We start from the raw sequence: 21,977 nt of genomic DNA on the forward strand, positions 1-21,977 counted from the left end.
TTGGGGACCCCTGATTTAGATGATGCACTCAAACTACTTTAGACTTGAAATGAGTCGAGCCTGCACTGTGACATCTCTTAACACACATTTAGCCACTTTATTATTATTTACTTTCTTGTAAACACACAAACACACACTTTTTCTGAGTTTCATCCGGTGATAGCTGGCACAGGCCCCTGGCTGAGGTTAAGTTAATGATGGTTTAAAAGAATTTTTTTTTTTTAAAGGATATATAGACAGATATAGGTTCAGTGTGTGGGTGTTTGATGTGTCTATTAAAAAACAAAGAAACAAAATGATAATAAGACAGCCCAGTTGGTTTTATTCTCAGAAAAGTCCTGAACCTGCCCGACACTTCTGACTGAACCATCACAGCGATGTTCATCTGTGAGTGGTTGGATGGGTAAACACACCGTCTATGAATGTCAGTGGAGAAACTCTCCATTGGAGACAAGCAAACAAAGTGAACCTGCGCAACAGATTGCTCTCAAACATTGGCTCAAATGACAAAGGAATCATTTTTGTGAGCTAATGAATCCTGTATCCTCTTTCACCACATGTCAGGAGTTAATCAGCCGCAGCATAAAGGGAGACACGGTCTGTGACTGCAGCTCTGATGGAAATGAAACAACAAACGTCTGGCATAGTTTCTGTTAGTTTCATGTTTTTAAATAGTCTCAGAGTTTTATAATAAACAACAAGAAAAACATACCTTACGATTAGTTTTTACAACAGAGAGGCGGTTATTCAGAATCAATAAAGAAATAGTTTGATCAGTAATATGAGTTCTAGATTTCTTTGTGGAATAAATGAAACTGATGTCATTGAAATTGTAAATAAATAAATAAAATAAAGGATTAAAGATGAACTGAAGGAATTACTGAGATTGTATTAATCAGAATCTGAATAATCCCCAAGGAAATGATGTGCTCCGAGACAGTAACAGTAACAGACTGATTAAATAATACAATATGTTGCAAGTTTACTAAATAAAAGAAATCCCTCTAATATATGTACAAATAGTTCAATTATAAATATCCAGAATATCACAGAGGTGAGATATATATGATTGGCATTTTACTCTGAAACCTTTGATTTATATCCATATGTAATCAGTATTTTCTAATTATATGTAATTAGCTATTTTAAATGGAGGCAGACACCACATGAGTAACAGCCGTATTCTTCCTTGCTTACCTTTTTAAAATACTCTGGCTATTATCTGTGAAAACCGTATTTTATTTTATTTTATTTTATTTTATTTTACTTTATTTATTTATTTTTCCTGTCCCGTTCAGCACTTGATCTATCCTTAATATTTTATTATATTTTATTTTAACTTTTAAGTTATTTCAAATAGAACAGACATGACTGGGGGATAGGAAGGGGAAAGACGTAGACAAGTCCAAGAAAAAGAAAAAGAATCTGCTGGAAGAAAAGAAGAAGAAAACAAGCAAAAAGAGAAGACAGTAGGGAGACCACAGCAACAACTTAAGTGTAAGTAACAATAAATAATAATATTGAATATTATTGAGCAGCACACAAGATATGCTTAGAGGCAGCAGGAAGATAGTGTGTGTCTGTGAGCACCTGTGTGCACACTTCTATTCTAAAGGTTTCTCCATGTAACGATCTGATAGAGTTGTGGGGAGCCATAGCCCTGCCCCCCAGGACATGAAGCAAGCATGGAGGAGGTCCAGGCAGACCGCCCCCAGTCCTGCTGCAGCAGGGAGGCCCAAAATCCCAGACCCCGACCAGACAGCCAACTCTTTGGATTTTTTTATGAACTCTTTCACACGTTTAGTGAAATATAAATATCAACACATGTTAGAAAAGGTTTCCAGGGATATTTTTCATACATGTCACAGCGCTCTGAATGATCACAGCCAAACAATCAATACATCTAGTGATGTGTAAAAACTGTTTTGGGTTACTTTCATGTTGTAACACAGTCAGTCTTCATTCTGAACTTAAAGAAAGTTCCAATACTGCTCGGGCACTGTGCTTCAACTTACATTACAGCAGTGGTTCCCAAACTTTTTTTGCTAGCCTTGCTGCATTACATTTAAGAAAGGTAATGAGTAACACATTACCTTTTTGAGTAAGAACTGCGACACAGGTCTTAAGTTACCCTTCAAGTCTTTATATTTTGTTTGAAAATGGAAGTAAGTGCAACATTTTATTGACAGTACAGAGTTTGTACAGTTCTAACGAGCTTGGAAATCAACATTTTGAATGATCACCTTTATTTTTCAGCACAGTTTGAACTCTTTGAGGCAGCTTTCTCTCATTTCTGTAAGTAGTTTTTAGGACAATGTCTCCAGGCTTCTTTGTCTCCTCTCTGCCCTGATTTCCTCATGTGTATATGATGTATATATTGTCTGTGTCTCTGTTAAAGTTCAGTCCAGCTGAGAGTCCTAACCTTCCTGCCCCACAGAGCGTTATGACAGTATTGTTATTCTGAAAATCGAAGCCATTGCCAATCAGACTATTTCCAGATGGTTTTACATGATGGTACTTTTCTGCGTTTACAGTTCTATAAGGATTCGACAACATCTCTAACACCATTGGCTGAAATCCAGCACCGAGCCTGAAAGAGCCTCTGCCGTGTGATGGCTGTAGACTCGCTCACTCTGTTCACAGCCATTAGTAAAAAAAAGTAAATCTAATATCACATTAACACGAGAAGTCACCCGACCAGTTTTCCTCCCTGTGTCTTTGTTCAGCACCTGATGTCACGGTCAGCCTTCTGTGGCTATAAAACGACTGGAGAACCTCAAACAGCTAAACAGTTGGAATCTGTGAGCATCACATTTTCTATCTCAGGAGGGAAGCCAGCGAAACCTGTAAGTTCATTCATCCTGAATATTTTACCAAATTTAACCTCAGTGAAAACTGCTGGCTCTGTCTTCGTTCCATTATATTATAATAGAAAATAATAGAAAAAGAAAGAAAGAAATGACACTTTAGTTATTATGACAGTACTTTGTGTGCTTATGTTTCTGGGAGAAAAAAGTTTTTATAGTTTTACTCCTTAAAAAATAAAGTCTAGAGTTATTTTTCTCCTTTTAAACAAAGGTTTGTCATAAAAATCACGTATTACTTATTAAGCTGGTCAACACATTTATTTTATTTTACTTCCCTTGTATCTATATAAATGTGTTTTCTGTTTTTCAGTTATTCCAACTTAGTTAAGCTATGTTGTTATAGGTTGTGTTTAATGTTTTGATTGTTTTAACACGGGAATTTCCAAAGTTAGGATAAATGCATATCCTCTCTCTCATGTTTTATATCCTTTTTATTTTCAATAAGAATAATAATAATAATATGATGTATGAGTAGGAATAATAACAAATGTGAGGGCACATTGAGCACTTCTGAATGTTACATCATACAATGATCAATCATTTTATCTTTAAAACATTAAAGCATCTTTCCACAATGAAGGCCAAGATCTTTGCCATCCTGCTTCTGTTTGTTGGTAAGTTTACGCAAAATATCACAAATTCTACTGTGTACAGGAGACGGGCCTGAAATGTGAAACAATGTCATCAATGTTGCTTTTGAACAGCTTCAGTCGACACGCAAAACACTACATCTGCGTCAACCACAGCTGCTGCGCCAACCACAACTACAGCTGCTCCAAACACAAGTGCTGCGCCAACCACACCTACAACTACAGCTGCTCCAAACACAAGTGCTGCGCCAACCACAACCACAGCTTCTGCGCCAACCACAACCACAACTGCTGCGCCAACCACAACCACAGCTTCTGCGCCAACCACAACCACAACTGCTGCGCCAACCACAACCACAACTGCTGCGTCAACCACAACCACAACCACAACTGCTGCGCCAACCACAACCACAACCACAACTGCTGCGCCAACCACAACCACAACCACAGCTGCACCGTCTACAAACACAACTGCAGCAAACGCAACCACAGCAGCAGCACCCGCGGGGGCAACCACCAAAACCACAGCAGCAGCACCAGCCGCAGTAGTAGCGGGGGCAGTGGTTAATGAAGTCAGCCTGGTTTCTGTCACAGTGGCCGTCATCACTGCTGCACTTCTATAAAGAGCAACATGTGACTGTAAATAGATCTGTAATGAACAGCAGACGTATTTACAGTTCTAGCTCATCTTTTCATTTCCAGTCTTACCGTGTTTTCTGTATATTTTTCATTTTATATGAAAGTGTCGAAAAGGAGGGGATTGCAAATAAAAGTGTGGCAAATGTGTCTGATTCTAGTAGCTGTTAAATATGTGTACTTGCTCTGGATAGTGTGCATGTTCAAAAGGATCCCAGATTATTTTCACATGACTTAACTGCATTCGTCCCATCAGAGCAGAGGGTCAGCATTGACATGAAATATTTAACCACGAAAGAAAGATGTTCAGTTATGTAAATACTATTTATCTGATCATTTATCCTAACTTCTGTGTGTTGTATACTGTGAAAACAGCTGCATTTAACCCTATATGGTAGAATTAATCAATAAATGACATTAACAACTGTATTTTTGCCTGATTCTTTCTAATTCAGTCGACTAAGTTAAAAACAGGCTATTTCTGTATTATTCTATATTAAATGTAATTTGTGTGAATTTTTAACAAAACCACAAAAAAGATTTATTGCATTGCTTCTGTTATGTTCATTTGTGCATGTGTTGTAGACACTGGACAGATTGCAGGTACACTCAAAAATATCTCCGACCTTTTGTTCCTGATGTTTTTTTAACTAAATCAGAGGAGCCGTGCGCTGAGAATAGATGACAATCTGCAGAACATAAGTCCACAAAACACACACCTGCCTTCACCACATAGGTGAGTTTCATCACAGCATCCCTAATAAGAACTATAGAAGTAGTAATAGTAGTAAAGTGCGAGAGAGCAAAAAGAAACAAAATCAAAGTGGTCAAAGTAAACAGAATGGTTCAGCTTAAATTTATGCAGAAACAGCTACTGACACAGAAATAGGCAGAAATCTGTCTCTGTACTGCCAACTCCATAAGTTCAGTTCAGACACATATTCACATCATATAATTGTTGGGTTTTTCTCTGTATGTGTTACGGTGGGGTCTACTTTACAATATAAAAGGCAACTGTTGTGATTTGGTGCTGTGTAAATAAAACTGAACTGAATAGACGTAAAGGAAACATGCCATGAACTGTGGCGTGAGGACCAGAACTGAGACTCTCAGAGGCAAAGTAAACTAACACTAACCTTTTATTGGGCTGAAAGCAAAGTATACATGGCTTGTTGTAGAAAGCACTCTCTGCTGTGTCCCATGCTTAATTGCCACTTACCTGAAACCACCTGCCAGACCATTGCATTACTTAGTTTGGTAATGCTTGGTTTAAAAATGGGTAATTTAGTGTTGCGTTGACTAATCCCTGCCTGTCCTCTTCCCTCATAGAAACCTTTTCCGTGTGCAGCCTTGTGTCTTCAGCGTTTGCGTTTCCCAGCACATTATTGCTTGAATTGTCTTGGACTGCTTATAATAGACACGGTTAATTCTTTTGCCTTTATCGTGCTTTAGAGTCCACAGTATAAAAACAGCATGTCATGATAGGCTCATTATCAGCTTTCACACGGAGAAGGTGCAAATGATATGCTGATTTCTCAGGAAATGGACAATGAAAGCATTCTGTGTAACCAGTCTTCCTTTTCCTTTCATGCTTGGAAGACACGGATGCTGATCAACAGATTCCTCGGACATAAATGCCTACCTGTTTATATTTCCATTAATGGCAGACAACACAGATGCTATGTTAGAATTAGAATTTGAATAAAATGCTAATTTCGGGGTGATACAAAATAAAATGCAAAATAAAACGTCAACAGCAGTCATTTTATATTTTCATCTGTTTTTACGCACCCAAATTTTTTCACCTGTTCCAAGTGAAACTATACACAGATGCATGTGCTGTGAGATGATGAATCTGCCTATAAAGTTCTTACAGTGTCCAGTCTTTCTTCCTGTGACTGTAATGTCACAGGGGTGTGGTTTTGTTTAGCTGTTTCTCACCTGTTGCCACTTCTGTCATTACCTTTTGTGTAAATCCTCTCAATCTCTCGTTGTCCTTTGTCGCGTCCTCCCTCTAGTGTTTCCCCGTGATTCCTCATGGCTTTTGGCTTTTGGATTTTGGTTTTCTTTTTTTGTTCATTTAGCAAGAAACTCTTTTCAAATTCACATCCGTTTGCATCTGAAGGCAGCATCTTGAAACAGTAATTGTAAAACAGCTTGTTAGCGATAGATCGTCCACAGTTTTCAAGATGTCATTGTTTGTGTGATGGTGGATGCCAGTAACTAATCCAGCTGATTTAATTTTTGTGAAAAATGAGTCAAGGTTACATCAGATGTGAAAATCAATTTAATATTACTCACAGTTTTATATGTATCGTCTATAAACTTCACGAGATACACAAAAAGGAAATGGAGAAAGGAGTACAACACCCTTTCTTTTAATATGATTTGCTACAGCATCACAATGACACCATAAAATCTGACAAAATCATACACTATCACAATATCTCAAAATCTATAAGATTTTACAACTAGAAGAAAAAGATTTCAGCCAGTTCTGCTCCAATCATGTGGGCAAAGATAATAAAATACCGGGTAACAGGTCAAAACTCAGGGTCAGACGAGTGAGGAAAAAGCTTTAGCTTCCTCTGGATAAACTGGATAAACTTACAGCAATGTATTAGTCACTGGGGGACTTTCTTTGTTTGATATCTTTAAATCATTTGTTTTTCAACACAACATTTATGACATCAGAATGACACAAAGGTTAATATTTTGCACTCGATTTCCACATTAACAATGCTGACATCAGCGTAAAAATCAAAGTTGTAGTGGAGCCCTTGCCCATCGGGGGAGGTCTGTTTCCTGAATGCTCTTATTTGAAGAGTTTCAGTCAGGTTTCAGAGCTCATCACAGCACAGAAACAGCTTTAGTGAAGGTTACAAATGATCTTCTTATGGCCTCTGACAGTGGACTCATCTCTGTGCTTGTCCTGCTAGACCTCAGTGCTGTATTATTCATTCCATTCACAGTTGGTGCATGGAATAAAAATTTCCTTGTGCAATGACAATAAAAGCTTTCATATATTCTTCTTTTGTTCCCAGAACGATGACTCTGTTCTGTTCTGGACGTTGTGTTTTCAGTGGGACAAATATTTAGTCATCCAAATGACTTCTTCAGTCACGCTACGTCCAGATGAACAGAATCAGCTTCCTGGGATTTCCTTACCTGGATGATGGAGCATGCATCAGGACACTGTTGACTGCAGAACTCATAAGAAAGTGGATGCTTAGATAGAGCTTCCTTTCTTCATTCCAACAGATAACTGCTGCCAGAACAGTGTGAGAAGTGTTAAATATCAACACTTCACCGAGTTCTTTTGATTCCTCATATGCATCCGATGAAAGACAACACACTGCTCAGTAGATCATTTCACATTTTATTCTCTTACACAATTACTTCTAGAAGGGAGATGCATCCTGCATGACACAGTGCCACGGATCTCAAAATGGTGGCCTGCCCCTAACAGTTTTATTACAGAAGCTCTCTCATTCTAGTCTAAACAGCAGTGTCTCAGTAACTTTCAACTAGAAGATGGTCCCCTGTTATCTACTTTTCCCAGGCAAGCGTAAGCGAGAGTCTGCAGCTTTCTACTCCCCAAGGACACGTAGTCTAATGTCTTTATTTTTCAGGGCTGTGTCCACCTAGTACTACACTATATGGTTATATGGCATTTTAGTTCATATAAAGCATAGAATTGAGGCATTTCAAACAATTTCATCTCAACAGAAGCCAAATGACCAAGAAGACCCTCAGTGTTCATTAGTCTAAAGAAAGAGCTGTGTGAGCCAGTGTCCTGAACCAGGTGACATTTACCACCTTTGCGAGCCCTTGTATCTCCCCTACAAGGGCTCGCAAAGCATCTCAGCATCTCTAAATAAAAGATTTAAGAAGAAAGAAGAAACCCCAGAAAAATAGTTCTAGAAACATCAAAGAGTACAAATAAAGTACTTTACAAGACCAACTGTACATCAGACATAAATGAATCCTCCACTCTCTGCACAGTGAGATGGAAGAGCCAGCAGGAGGAGACAAAGTCCATAATGGTGTTGACATTGAACCTAAGACACACGTTTAAAGACAGGCAATGATTGTCAGTTGAAGAAAATGTTGGGAGAATCACTGAGTCTGAGTCAACTGAAGGACCAGGAGGCCCCATCAGTACGGATGATAGATGCTGTTCCAACAACAGAAAACAGAGTGAATAACATCAGCCTGAGAAGTGAAGAACTAGACTAAGCTGGGTGCAGCACCATGGCTCCCCAAATTAAAAAACACTTTTCAATATAATAACTGTTAATGATTTTCTTCTACAAACCCAATTCCAAAACAGCTGGGACACTGAAAGTGGGACACTTTACATGAAAAACATGAAAAACTTAACTTTGAGTTTGACGGCACCGGCCGTCTAAATGTTTCGCCCCAATCACATGTACTCTGAGAACACATTAGAAAGGGATGCAAATTTTGTGATGTTTATCGCAAGTTTTGATCTTTATGTAAATTGACAAGGAAGTTTTTTTTACCTAAAACCATTATACATTTTCCTCTACCTGCGCCTGTGTGATTTTATATGCAAGTACACTCGCACATGCAGGTGCGCTGAGATAATGACATATACGTCCCAGTGAGCAAAATGTGTATTTTCTATAGAGATGCATGATTTATGCAGTAATAAATAAACATAATAAATAGACATCTCCTTTTGTGCATTTGCTTTTAGTAGCTTCTGATGTGTTAGTACTATTTTGCACAGTATAACTTATCTCACAAACTGTCTGTGTCAGAGTCACACTGAGAGACGAGTTAGTACACTACTCAAGACCAGACAAAATCCAAAAGCTCCCTGGAAAGTCCTGCAGCAAGAGTGCGAACAGGGACTGAAAATAGAGTGCACACTTCTCCCATACTGTTACATTCACTGTTAGTGAGTGTTCCAGTGTGGCTGTGGCTCAGACGGCAGAGCAGGTCAACTACTAATCAGACGGTTGGTGGTTTGATTCCAGTGTGTATGCCAAACATCCTTGGGCAAGATACGAACCCTCAAATCGCTGATTGTGTGTGAATATTAGATAGAAAGCACTGACACAGGGGGAACGTGCTTTGGTGAATGAGGTAAGTTGTATTTGAGTGCTCAGTTACAGAAGGACTATATGAGAACCCGGCCATTTAAAACTGTATTTATAAAGTGCCAAATCACCTCAAGGAACTTTATACTGTAAGGTAAAGACCCCACAGTGATTGTGCTAAATGTGCTATCATGACCTTTAACCTGCTCACTGAGGCCTGTAGAGTCTGACGTGGAGTTTTTTCTAGTTTCTCTTTCATTGCACAGTTTGAGATGGGGTGAATTTGCTGGGTGGACCTATGAGTCATACTGTCTTACTGAGTGAACCACAATGCAACTAATAAAAAGACTCTTTAAGTGGGCCTTCAAAACATTAGACAAAAGCCAAAATTCATATCATCATTGTTAAATTATCTATATTTATATTAGGCTCCATTATCTCTATCTACCAGAGCACTGTTCAGAGGGGACTGTAAAATACTTCTACAGAAACGTCAGTTTTCTCTTATCGAGCAGGTCGTGAGTACAATACCCACTTTTTCCTTTTTTCTCTCTATATGTACTGTAAGTGTGGTTATTGGATAACCTGAAATAATGTCACTAAAGGTTCTTGATTCTAACGACTTTATAATGATTCTAGTGTCTTAACTTTAATAGACTATATGCACATGTGCTTCTTTCATGTGCTTCTGTGTTTTAATTATATTCACTCTGAATGTTTGGTTCTGTTGATCTGCCGAGGGCTACAGATGGCTAAATCTGACATATTTACATGATGAATTTAAGTGCTCAGCTTAATTAATATGCCTTGTCCCTTTGAAATGAGCATTACACATAAACATAAATGTTTAACCAAATACTGCTGGGTGTGTATGTATATATTTCAGCCATTATGTGTCATTTTGACCCTGTGTGGATTTAAAACAATAGCAATAAGCAGCAAGATTTGTGCACCAAATTCTTGTTTTTAACAGGTTAAAGAAATTGTTATTAACTATTAATAAACAGGACATTCATAACCATAACTGCACCTCCCTCTCCTCGCTCCTGTTTTTTGTTTCCTTATTATACCTTAAATAAACTTCTAGTGGTTTTATCATTAAACTGAGCTAAATCCAGCTAATGGTGATTTTACTGATCACTACTTGTCTTTCTGTCTTTCCCTGTTCTTGGGTAGGACTGTACAGCACTCGCTGTCTCAAGAGGGCATGCAGCATCTTATGGGACTGCACACACCCAGGACACCGGGTGTTTAAGCTGCTGAGATTCAGGCTGCTGAGGTCCTGGACAAACAGACTCAAGGACAGCTTTTACAACAGGGCAGTAGCCCTAATCCAGAGGGCCAGCTCTGTTCTAGGATGCCCTCTGGACCCAGTGGAGGAGGTGAGTGACAGGAGAATGGTGGCTAAGCTGTCATCCCTGTTGGACAACATCTCCCACCCCATGCATGAGACTGTGACAGCACTGAGCAGCTCCTTCAGTGGCTGCGGCACCCACGGTGTGGGACGAAGAGATTTCGCAGGTCTTTCCTCCCCACTGCTGTCAGACAACATGCTCTCTGCAGAGGACCACACACATGCAGACACACACACATCCAATACACCATGATAGCTTCGCCCAGTCTCCCTTAAATGCAATATTATGTGCAATTTTTTTTCCTACTACAACCGAGCATTTTATTCTATTTTGTTGTATATAGTACTTTATTCTTGTTGTATAGTATGATATTTGATTTTATCTTATCCTGTTCTGTCATGTTTTTCTTAACTTTTACTGCTCTTAAACTTGTACTTTCTGCCATGACGAGAAATTTCCCACGTGTGGGACTAATAAAGCTGATCTTATCTTAATCAATGCTAACAGCTGACCTGATTGGCTACCTCCCTGGACATTTTTTTGGGGGGGGCGATAAGAATACAACAATAATAATAATAACAATGTGGAATAAACACTCATTGTTTTATTTATTCATTAATTCATTCCTTTTTTTGCTCATACCTTTCTTGCACTTGCACAAAAAATCAATCTTGAGCTACTGTTGTGTTGTGTTGAGTTGTGCTTAGTGCTGACATGGGACGGTTTCCAATTTCATTGTACTGTTGTACTAGGTATGACTGTACAATGACAATAAAGAGTTATCTTATTTTAACTGAGGGTGGACAACCAGTCAGCAGTGTGACCTCCTTGGTGGTGGCGCTTCTTCAGTCTTCCTGTGTGTGTGTGTGTGTGTGTGTGTGTGTGTGTGTGTGTGTGTGTGTGTGTGTGTGTGTGTGTGTGTGCGTGTGTGTGTGCGTGTGTCTGTCCTCTTCCTTCTGTGGTCCCTGCATTGCTGGCAGTCCCACCACAGTCCCTTTTCAGTCCGTCATTGTCATTTGTTCGATGGACGTTGCTTAGGCCTATAGGTTGTTTGTGCCACAGTCATTTATTTTTGTTCAGTGCTTTTTCTCCTTTATTGTTTTAATGTTGACACTTATTTCAATAATATGCTTCTATTTGAAACCATGTCTCTTTTAAACCTTTTCTTTCACTATTAGAGTGTTACAAAGCTCGGAGCGTGTTAGATGTCCTCGGGTTGGTATTTCCCCACGACAAAATAATTACACTTCCCTGATCACCCGTCTTTTTCTTTTGACTTCCTTGTACACATGAATGGCACACTGACATTTTCACATGACATCATTTGGACATGAGAAGATGCAGATTGTGTGGTTGATAATCACACGGACTGATGTCTGCACAAAATTACACAAGAAATGCACCCATTTTGCATTTGCCTTTATCTACACACTGCACTGTTTTACCTGCAGCTGTGCTCCCTGTACTTCCCACTAGCACCTCCTCTATTGCATGACCCTACAGTGAAACTACCTGGACATTCAAATGATAAATTAGAAGAGATGGTAAGCCATGTTTCTTGTGTTTTTTGTATTTATTGTATATAAAAACAAAAAACACAAACAAAAAATAACTTTCCTGCTTATTCAATATAATACTCCACAAACTTAGGACAAAACAGTAAGGATGTTTGTATTTAGTGGATAATTCTTTGTTCTAATAATGCTTCTTCACAATAAATCTTATTTCACCTTAAATGGTGCCACATTTGTGGGTTGAGCAGCAGAGTTGAATACGTGGGTTACGTCCATGTAAAGTTGCTGAATGTTGCCCAACAGCTTATTCTTCTGGTACCCTGGGTGCTGGCTGTCAGGCGCCTGGTTGATTAGCAGCATGTATGCACATGGACCCTGGTACAGCTGTTAGTTGGTGTCTCCTCCAAGCATGCCACATCTGACTAATCAGGTTAGGCGGGCTGTGCCATAGACGACTTCAAGGGATCTTTCCACAAAACCAAGTTGCAGCATTATTTGGACAAATTGAAGTTCAAGCCCCGTATAACGAGGGATGTTAGAGACAGGACGCGAGGAAGACGACACCACAAGTAGACCATTTCCACACCCAGTCAGCACTTAGGAACTGTAGGCAGTCTTCTGCTGGTTTGCAGACAGATGTGACTGACAGCTCTCTACCCAGATGATGCACACAGCCAGTTTCCATTCTTCAGACTTCAGTCATCCAAACAACGACACCAAACATGAGTCCAAAGCAGAAGACGCTGCTTGGCAGAGAAGCTTTACAGGTTTTTCATGGTTGCAGCCCACATACTGAACTCTGCTGCTCAACACACCAACGCGCTTTATTTACAAAAGCAGACTTTGCAATGGTAGAAGATTTATTTTGAAGAGGCTTTGTTACAACAAAGAAACGTTTAGGCAAACAGAAATTTCCTCATTAGTAATAATAAAATACTGAATGAACAGGAAAGTTGTTTTGTTGTTTCTTGTGGAGTCGCTGATCTCTGTGTTGCTGTCTTCCTTTAAAGCGCTGGTCTCAGAGTGATGCTGAACAGCAATGGGCAGTAACGCCGTATCCAATTACTTTTTTCAAGTAACGAGGAAACTAAGGAATTACTATTGCCAAAAAAGTAATTACATTACTGTTAATTTCCCGTAAGCACATTGCGTTACTGCGTTACTAAACCGTCGGGATTTTGTTTGTGAGAGTGTCTCATGACAATGACGTGCGAACGTGCGACGTCTGTGGCAGCAACAGACGTGTGCAGATCAACAAACTCTTTGTGTGATCTCGTGCACAAGGGAGATAACCAAGACGAGCGCTGTTCCTGTCGCTCGAACTCCAGTCACTCTCAGTCAGCTCCCCCGTAGCACTGCTCTTTATTGTGGTTGAATATTCATAGGTTATTCATAGGTTCATTAAATCAGACCGTGAAGGTACGACCTCTCTCATGAGCTTAGGATGTGTGTGTATGCCAGAGTGCTCTGGAACGCACACAGACTACTAAGGATCAGACATCCTATCAATATGCAATTGATTATACACCTCTAAGAATATATGAGTATATGTTTCTAAGCATAAATGACAATCCAACAATACAAACCTGGCAAAAGGTCTGTTGCTTTATTACTTATTCAGGTTGTGTATCATGTTTTTTAAAAACGTAACTAAGTAACTAATTACTTTTGAAAATAAGTAATCAGTAAAGTAACAGGAGTAGTTTTTTTGGAGAAGTAATCAGTAATTAGTTACTAATTACTTTTTTCAAGTAACTTGACTAACACTGATTCACCGGGCGGTTTTCCACGCTCTCTGGAAAACCTTCACTTGTTCCAAAATGCCTCAGACAGACACTACAAACAGGGATGGACTCCCACATAACAGTTTCTACTACTGGACATCTGCACAGCTGAAGTCTCACGCATCACATATTCCAGATCAGTCGGTCATGACACTCATACTTTCTTCCCTCTTGTGCTTTACTTGTTTTTCTTATTGTTAACATTGATGTAGAGAAGACAGAGGGTAAGCACCTTCTTCTGTGACTTGCTTACATGTAGCATCCCTCTTCCTCACAACTGTGTGCAGACACACAACCAGGAAACAGATGTATACAAATGAACTGTTAACACCTGCATCCACAGTGGTCCTGTTAGTTGGTTTCCTCTCTTCGACTCTACATCTCCTTACCTGTGTGTGTGTGTGTGTGTGTGTGTGTGTGTGTGTGTGTGTGTGTGTGTGTGTGTGTGTGTGTCTGCTTCCTCTACATTACATGTTAGTTACATTTGTTTAAAATAGATGTGGTCACTCTTTTCACATTAAAGAAATAAAATAAAACTGATACCTGAAGAGAATTAAATTATGAGTGTTAGCTGAAAAGCTCTGCAGATAAATAAACACATTTTGACATCAGCATAGATGTTATAACTAAAACCAGATTTCCTTCCCTAAATGCAAAAACATTTGCTTAACCTGTTTGACTCTGTGTTTTTGTTGTTCAGCACCTGATCCTATCTATGCTCCTGCAGATTTCTGAGTGGGTATAAAAGCTGGCTTTCCTGGATAACTCACTGATTAAACAAACAGCTGGAATCGGTGAAGAGCACGGCCTCTGTCACTGAGAGGAAGACAGCTCAGCACCGGGCAGACTGTAAGTCACCTCATCCTGAATGTTTCACCACATTTTGCAGTCCTGTAAGCTTCTGCTGTACAAGTCCAACCTTACTGATCTGTTTTGTTTTGCATGATTTTTATGGTATTATATTTCTTTTATTCAGATATTCTCAGTCAAACGGTTTAGTTTATCAAGGCTATTTTTAACATTTTTATTCAATTCTATTTATCCCAAATGTTCAGTTAAGTAAATATATTTGATCTTTTCTTAATTCCATTAAATTTGATGTGATATAATTTTGTGTATCACAGTGCGAACTCTAAAAACTCTACATTCAAATAACAATCGGTCATTTTATCTTTAAAGCATTCAAACACATTTCCAGAATGATGATGATCTGTGCCATCCTACTTCTGTTTGTGGGTAAGTTCAAGAAAATAACCACAAATCATTCTGTATGCAGGAGATGGATTTGAAATTTGGTGTTAATGTAAAATGTATCCATCATTAACCCTCTGAAACAGCCTCCGCCAACACACAGTCTTCAAACTCGTCTGCAACCACAGCTGCTCCAACAACAGCTACAGCTGCAACAACAACAGCTACAGCTGCAACAACAACAACTACAACTGCAGCAACAACAACCACAGCTGCTCCAACAACAGCTACAGCTGCAACAACAACAACTACAGCTGCAGCAACAACAACTACAACTGCTCCAACAACAACCACAGCTGCCCCAACAACAACCACAACTGCTCCAACAACAACTACAGCTGCCAAAGCGGCTGCAGTTGTTGCAATCAGCCTGACTTCTGTCATAGTGACAGTCATAGCTGCTGCACTTGTATAAAGAGATTCATCAGTATGGCCTGATCAGTGGAGCCCAGTGAAATATGGTCGATTTTGATGAGGTATATCATTACTTCATTTTCTCATCATGCATTTGTTCACATATTTTTTAAATAACATCAAAGTAATGAAGTGCTGAAAAGGTTAGACCACAATAATAATAATAATAATAATAATAATAATAATAACAATAATAATAATGTTCATGAACCCAGTTGTGTGAACCACAGCAGGGGTTCTGCAGGGCAGGGAAGCTAAACTAACCAACTAAAGTACAATGTTTATGAAAAAGCTCGTTTTGAGTCAAAGAAAGTGGAACGGAGGGAGGTTGAAGTGCCCTCAGCCTGCTTGTCAGCACATCTGAGAGCGGTTAAACGGTTCATCTAGCTTTATGTGTAGAAAATGATGCAGAGGGCTGAAGCAGAGTTTGGAGTGTGTAGAGCATCTTTATTTTTAATCACAGCTATAAATCAAAGTATAAGTCTGATTCATATGAGGAAGAAATGAATGTGAGAAATGAGTTAGAGTGTTGAAAATGTCTGTCCTCATGTGTGAATTTTGTGTCCCCGGACCTCATTAATCTTTGAACTTAGCACAGTAGTGTCTGAGAGTGGCTAAGAAAATATAATCTATAATAATCACTCAGACTGAATAATGTGTGTGTGTTTGAAGAAATAAGGAAGGAGTGTGAGAGTGAAAAAACACAGAGGAGTCACTCATCTAAAATAATGTCTGACTTTTTAAATGTGTGGTTTAACATGAAGTCAAGTATACTGATATGGGACTGAATGTTCATATATAATAGGATTTCCTGTGTTAAGAATAACAGGGTCAGCATTAGCTCTGAGCAGGTTAATTAGATGAGTATACTTCAGGTCATATGATTCTGTTTTCATTATTATTTGATTCTGCTTTTGCTTTGCTCCTGCTAAACTGCTTTAATAAAATATCCTACAGTTAAAGTCGAAATTGTGGGAGTCTCCTGTTTAAGTCTGTGAAACAGTAAAGGTCAGAATCTGAGTATTAAAGTAGATTAAATGGTTCCTACAAGCTAGTCCTTTAAATGTAACAGATCCTTGGGTCTGTTACGTTTAAAGGACTTCCAATGTTTGGTACCCTGTTGTTTGTTTTGTTTTAAAGCACATAAAACGTGTGTGGTTGGCGAGTCTGGGATTGTGCTGGCTGCACTGCAATACTCAAAACTGCCGTTTGGGGCACTGCCGCCGCAAAGCGGTGAGCAGCTTTACCGGGAGCCGCAGAAGAAGAAGGGAAAAGATGGCTACGGCTAATGTTAAGTAGCTTATGACTGTCGAAAAATGTTTCGTTCTTGATATTTTTGGCCGCTGTAGTTTTGTAGCGAGGCTCCGTGACAACTTAAAACCCCTCCGCCGACATCGTAAAGACTGTGGCGGGAAGCCGAGCCCCGCTGCGCGCTGTTCGTAGCGGTGTAGCGGCTCTGTTTGTGCAGCGGTGTCAGCTGCCGTCACTTAAACGTCAGGTGAGTTTCTTCTTTCCTCTTTTTCGTCCTTTTCAGTGCGCATCGACGGATGTGAAGCTTTTGGCTGTTAAATCCGCAAAACTGAGTCAAAGTTTACAAACTTGAGGAAATGTTCGGTCCTTGCAGGAGGTTTGAAGGCTGGCAGCTGTTGGTGAGTTCCTGTTGTGGGAACTAAAAATAAACTGTGGTTCTCAACAGAACATCAGCAGAGACCGCGGGGCTGCTGTAAAGTTACATGGTTTTGTTTTCAGAATAAATCCGGCGCGTTTGTAATCATTTAAAAACTGAAGAAATCCAAAAAGATGAGAACATGCGAAGAAAGCAGAGATATTTACACATGCAAGCGTGAATAACTGCAAGATCACTGCCACACCAAATCAAATCCGTTCTTCTTCTCACAGCTCCACCAGGTTTCATCAAATGTTGCACATCATTTTGCAGAAATTAGCCCGAAAAAAGCTTTGTAGCGGAGAGACCAGGCAGTTTCCACAGTTAACGGATCTGGATTTAGCAGTGATCATTTGTGTCTGTTTATTATACAGCGAGCTTAACTCGTGACACACATGTGCACGGCTCTATCGCCACGTTTCAATTTGTTTCATGCACAATACACTTGTAACTTTCAGTGTTTTTCCTTCTTTCCAATAAACCATTCAACTACATGAAATTGTGTATTTATTTTCAGCTTATCATACACTTGAAGTTTTAGAAATCACCACTCCTTTTATGTTATTTCACAGCAAGCAAATATGTATTTAACACATATATTACAGTTGTCTTTGCTCAATGACTGGTTTTAGTCTTGACAGTCCACATTGCTGGTATTGCATCTTTCAACATGTTTGTGGGTAGATTTGAATGCTCCAGGTGTAAGTGCAGCCACTCAGGCTCTACTGCACATGTGTTGTGGACGTGCTGCTGATGATTGATGAGACTAAATTCAAATGTTTGTTGTTGCACGAGTTCATACATTTAAAACAGGATTAAGTTATTCTGCCAGTCCAACATTTGGAGGTACTGCTGAAGCCATCTTTCTTTAATGAATTATATTTGCATGTCTTCATGTGGATTTCTCTGTGTTTTTGAGTCTGTAATAAAAGTTAATTATTTGATTGACACATGAAGAGTGCATCTGATTTGTGTTTTCTCTCCTGTCTCTCAGTGAGGATTGATTGGGGAGGAAGCACAGCCATGGCAGCTCCTGTAAACATCCAGGCTCCCAGTAAGACCTGGGAGCTGAGTCTGTACGAGCTGCACAGGAGCCCTCAGGTAAAGCTGTCTGTGTGCCCAGCAACTCCCTGCTAAATAGAGGCAGTGTCTTAGCAAACTGTGAGGAAATTATTTGTGATATTTGCTGAAGAATAAATGAATTTATAAACTTTGTTCACATTCCCAGAGCACAGGGAGATATAGAAATACTAAAACATAGAAAATAAACAGCTCAGCTAAAACAACCAACTGTGATGTAGCAGAAATGAAGAACAGCAAATGTTCTCACATGTTTGGTGTGTTCAGGAGGCCATCATGGACGGGACGGAGGTAGCTGTGTCTCCTCGCTCTCTGCACAGCGAGCTCATGTGTCCCATCTGTCTGGACATGCTGAAGAACACCATGACCACCAAAGAGTGTCTGCACCGCTTCTGCTCAGACTGCATCGTCACCGCGCTGCGATCTGGGTGAGCACGAGCCGCCGCTGTTCCTGATTCACGATCGCCGTGTTCACATAGATTGTTTTGGCCAATATATAATAAATACTTTAAAATTTATCTCCAAATTGACTTTGGATGAGTTGTTTTCTGCTGTGGAAATGCTGCGATCGTCCCTAACAAGGACAAAGTAGCGTTAAATGTGTCGCGGTAATGTTCGTGTAGCTGAATGTGGTCAGTGACTGATTTTAATTGCAGCACATTTCTGTAAAAGACGATTATTCAGAGCTTCAGGCCGTTTCTCCCTCTGCAGGAACAAGGAGTGTCCAACCTGCAGGAAGAAGCTGGTTTCTAGGCGTTCGCTGCGCAGAGACTCAAACTTCGACGCACTGATCTCGAAGATCTACCCGAGTCGTGACGAGTACGAAGCCCACCAGCGCCGCGTCATTGAACGACTCAACCGGCTGCACAACAAGGAGGCGCTGAGCTCCAGCATCGAGGAGGGGCTCCGGCAGCAGGCCCGCTACAGGTCCGAGAGGTGACACGGATCAGTTCTATGACTTCACGCTTCTGCGCTCGAGGGAGCGCCGCTGATCCTCCTGAATGCAGTGCAGGGTTCGGGCGGGGCGCGGAGCTGCACTTGCAGGGCTCAATATATACTGTACTGCTTTAGCCTGCAAGCTGCTTTGCAACCCATCCTCAACCAGCTCCTCCTTTTCTTGCTGTTTCTGACTAAATAACACCGCTGCTCTTATGACAACTGACCACACCCTGTACGTTTAAACCCCTCCCCTCTGAATGATAATTACTGTTGTATGTGTTTACCTTGGGGCTGCAGGAACCACCGGGTGAAGAAGCCCACTCAGGAGAGTGATAACACCACCTACAGTGGTGGGGAGGACAACGGGGACTCCCGCTCACACCTCTCCCACGACTCCGCCCCCTCGCACACACCCCACCCTTGTGGTCAGACGCCTCCAGAGGCCGGGCCGAGCCGCAAGCGGCCACGTCCGTCCGAGGATGGCTCGGGGCCTGAGGTGGACAGTGAGAGCCCGACTCCCCCTCTGAGACGCCACAAAGAGGGGCCGTCCTCTGAGATCGAGCTGGTGTTCAGACCACACCCACAGCTGGTCCACGCCCAGGACTACAACCAGACCAGGTCAGACCTTTTCTGAAGTAGCTGAACAAACATTTTATACTGAAAATGTGAATCATTTAGTCACCTGCTCGGCTAAACTGCTCTCCGGGAGATAGCAGAGACCAAAATCAGCTAAAACCAGGTAAATGACTAGAAACAGAGGTGGGACCAAGTCATTGTTTTGCAAGTCTCAAGTAAGTCCCAAGTCTTTATCCTCAAGTCACAAGTCAAGTCTCAAGTAAAGTCAAGCAAGTCAGAGTCAAGTCGCAAGTCAAGACAGACAACTTTCAAGTCAAGTCCCAAGTCCGAAACTTTGAATTTCAAGTCCTTTCAAGTCTTTTTTTTAACCCTCTGGGGTCCCGGGTATAATTGGCCGTTCTTGACTACTTTTGATTTTACTTCTATATTTCACTTTTAAAATATGTTTTTCTTGCCTTGTTTGGTATCATTATTTTCAGCACAACCTCAAATATCTGAAATTTGAGTTATTTTTTTCATTTTGGTATACTATATTAGCACAGTTGATCTAAATTCAGACAAAAAATTCAGAATCCGAGTAGAAAAAAGTTATATTTTTTTTACATGTTTAACGAATCATTTTCATAACTTGAAATGCAAATAGAAATTGTACATTTCTAAAAATTATGCACAAGTTTTGCAAACAACAAAGTTATATGGTACTATTTACCTAAAAATGCAGCCAAGGCCTCAGGCGTTTTTTATATAACCATTTAAATCTATTTACAGAACAATCAGGTGTGCTGCATCAAATAAGAAGGCACACAAATTATTTGTGCCAGTCCAAAAAATGTAGTTTGTGTTCAGTATAAGACAGAGGAGAACACCACAGGCCTAAACCCTGCAGGTCTGACAACTGGAGGTGCAACAGTCCAGTTTTCTATGTGGAGACAGCGTTTACACTGGAATCTGCCTTTGACAGCTTTTTTAGATCAAATATGAAATTCAGCAGTCTAACCGACACACAATACAAAACAATAACTACACAACAAACTAACTACAGCCTCCAAACACGCTAAACGTCACTAATGTCTCACATATGAGAACTCTCTCTCTCTTTCTTTCGCTCGCCCACTTTCCGTCGCGGGTGTCACTCCTAAAAACTTCCCCTTCTCCCTAAACAACCAAATGTCACATGTTGCCTTATCATTTTTTTGATTGGCTGACATGGTAAACTCTAACACCAATAGGGAAGGGGTGTTTTTTCTTTTTCTTTTTTCACTCGCAAGTGGAGAGCGTATGCTAGGCTGTCTGTAGAAAACGCCGTTTTTGTCTAGCATCCCTGTTGAGAATAACCTTTGCAAATAAACAACAGCTAATAATATAAGATCAAAGTATTTTATTTGATGTATTGACATAAATGACAGAAGAAAAAGGCCATGTATAGCAGGACTACTCAGTTACACACTAAGGTGGGCCAGATTTTCTAACCCAAAAAAAAAAAATTTTCCAGGCTCAGACATGCAAAAGTTAAACACGACCATACACTAATTGCAAATTAAACACAGTGATTTTGAATTGTGATGTGATGGTAAAATAAATATTTGTCAGTCTAAAGTGGGTTAAATCTACGGGGTTAATGATGGGGAGGAGACGGAGAGAGACTGAGTACAGCTACAGAACCCACTTTCTGAAACGGACCCTGCTCACCATTCACCGACAATTCTGAGCTAACAAGTTGCATGTTATTCTTGGATGCGCTTGCAGGACCGGATTTAAAATAGCATGACAAACATATCATACCTGTTAAAGCCAAACAGTATCATCAACGTAGCCCGAAGAACATTTGCTAATAAGATGAAGTTAGCTAAGTCAGCTACTTCATCGTAGCAAAAAAAAAAAAAAGCACCACCTACCGTTCTTTATGCAACTTCAAATGTCGGACAAAGTTGGAAGTTGTTCCATCTCCGTCTGTGATTCTCTTCTTGCATGTTTTGCATATTGCATTTCGTTTTTTGTTGACTACTTCGTAGTTTATGTACCCGAAAGAAATTACTCTTGGAAGCATTTTTGGCTCGAGCGTTTTTGTTCTTGTTTTTTTCAAATCTGGTTAATTTGATTGGCTGTGCTACAGCCCACGCTCACATACATACGGAGTGTGGTAAGAATGAATGAATGAATAAAGTGAATTAATGGTCCGCACTTTTTATATAATATGTATGTTAAATTTTAGATTTGGGTAAAATATCAAGTCTTT

At 40.1% G+C, this 21,977-nt stretch overlaps 1 protein-coding gene and 2 long non-coding RNA genes across 4 annotated transcripts in view; all 3 read left to right on the top strand.

The window, feature by feature from the left end:
* Nucleotides 1-2,799: 2,799 nt before the first annotated feature.
* Nucleotides 2,800-3,762, top strand: LOC102077417 (uncharacterized). Its single transcript, XR_268439.4, has 3 exons — nt 2,800-2,846; nt 3,430-3,481; nt 3,572-3,762. It is a non-coding gene; the product is annotated as an uncharacterized LOC102077417 (long non-coding RNA).
* A 10,824-nt stretch (nt 3,763-14,586) lies between these two features.
* On the top strand, nt 14,587-15,268 carry LOC102077362 (uncharacterized). The gene is made up of 3 exons (XR_268438.2): nt 14,587-14,664; nt 14,995-15,051; nt 15,153-15,268. It is a non-coding gene; the product is annotated as an uncharacterized LOC102077362 (long non-coding RNA).
* A 1,392-nt stretch (nt 15,269-16,660) lies between these two features.
* LOC100700616 (E3 ubiquitin-protein ligase RING2-A) overlaps nt 16,661-21,977 on the top strand; it is a 10,443-nt gene continuing 5,126 nt past the window's right edge. The window contains exons 1-5 of one of the 2 annotated variants that reach the window (XM_019355764.2): nt 16,661-16,978; nt 18,141-18,247; nt 18,494-18,654; nt 18,938-19,162; nt 19,463-19,783. In XM_019355764.2, coding sequence (XP_019211309.1) covers nt 18,170-18,247; nt 18,494-18,654; nt 18,938-19,162; nt 19,463-19,783 — 785 coding nt within the window. In that variant the 5' untranslated portion in view covers nt 16,661-16,978; nt 18,141-18,169. The remainder of the gene's footprint in view (nt 16,979-18,140; nt 18,248-18,493; nt 18,655-18,937; nt 19,163-19,462; nt 19,784-21,977) is intronic. The other variant, XM_019355765.2, reaches the window with a different exon arrangement.

The sequence above is a fragment of the Oreochromis niloticus genome, linkage group LG22 (assembly GCF_001858045.2).
Source record: "Oreochromis niloticus isolate F11D_XX linkage group LG22, O_niloticus_UMD_NMBU, whole genome shotgun sequence".
NCBI classification, from domain to species: Eukaryota; Metazoa; Chordata; class Actinopteri; order Cichliformes; family Cichlidae; genus Oreochromis; species Oreochromis niloticus.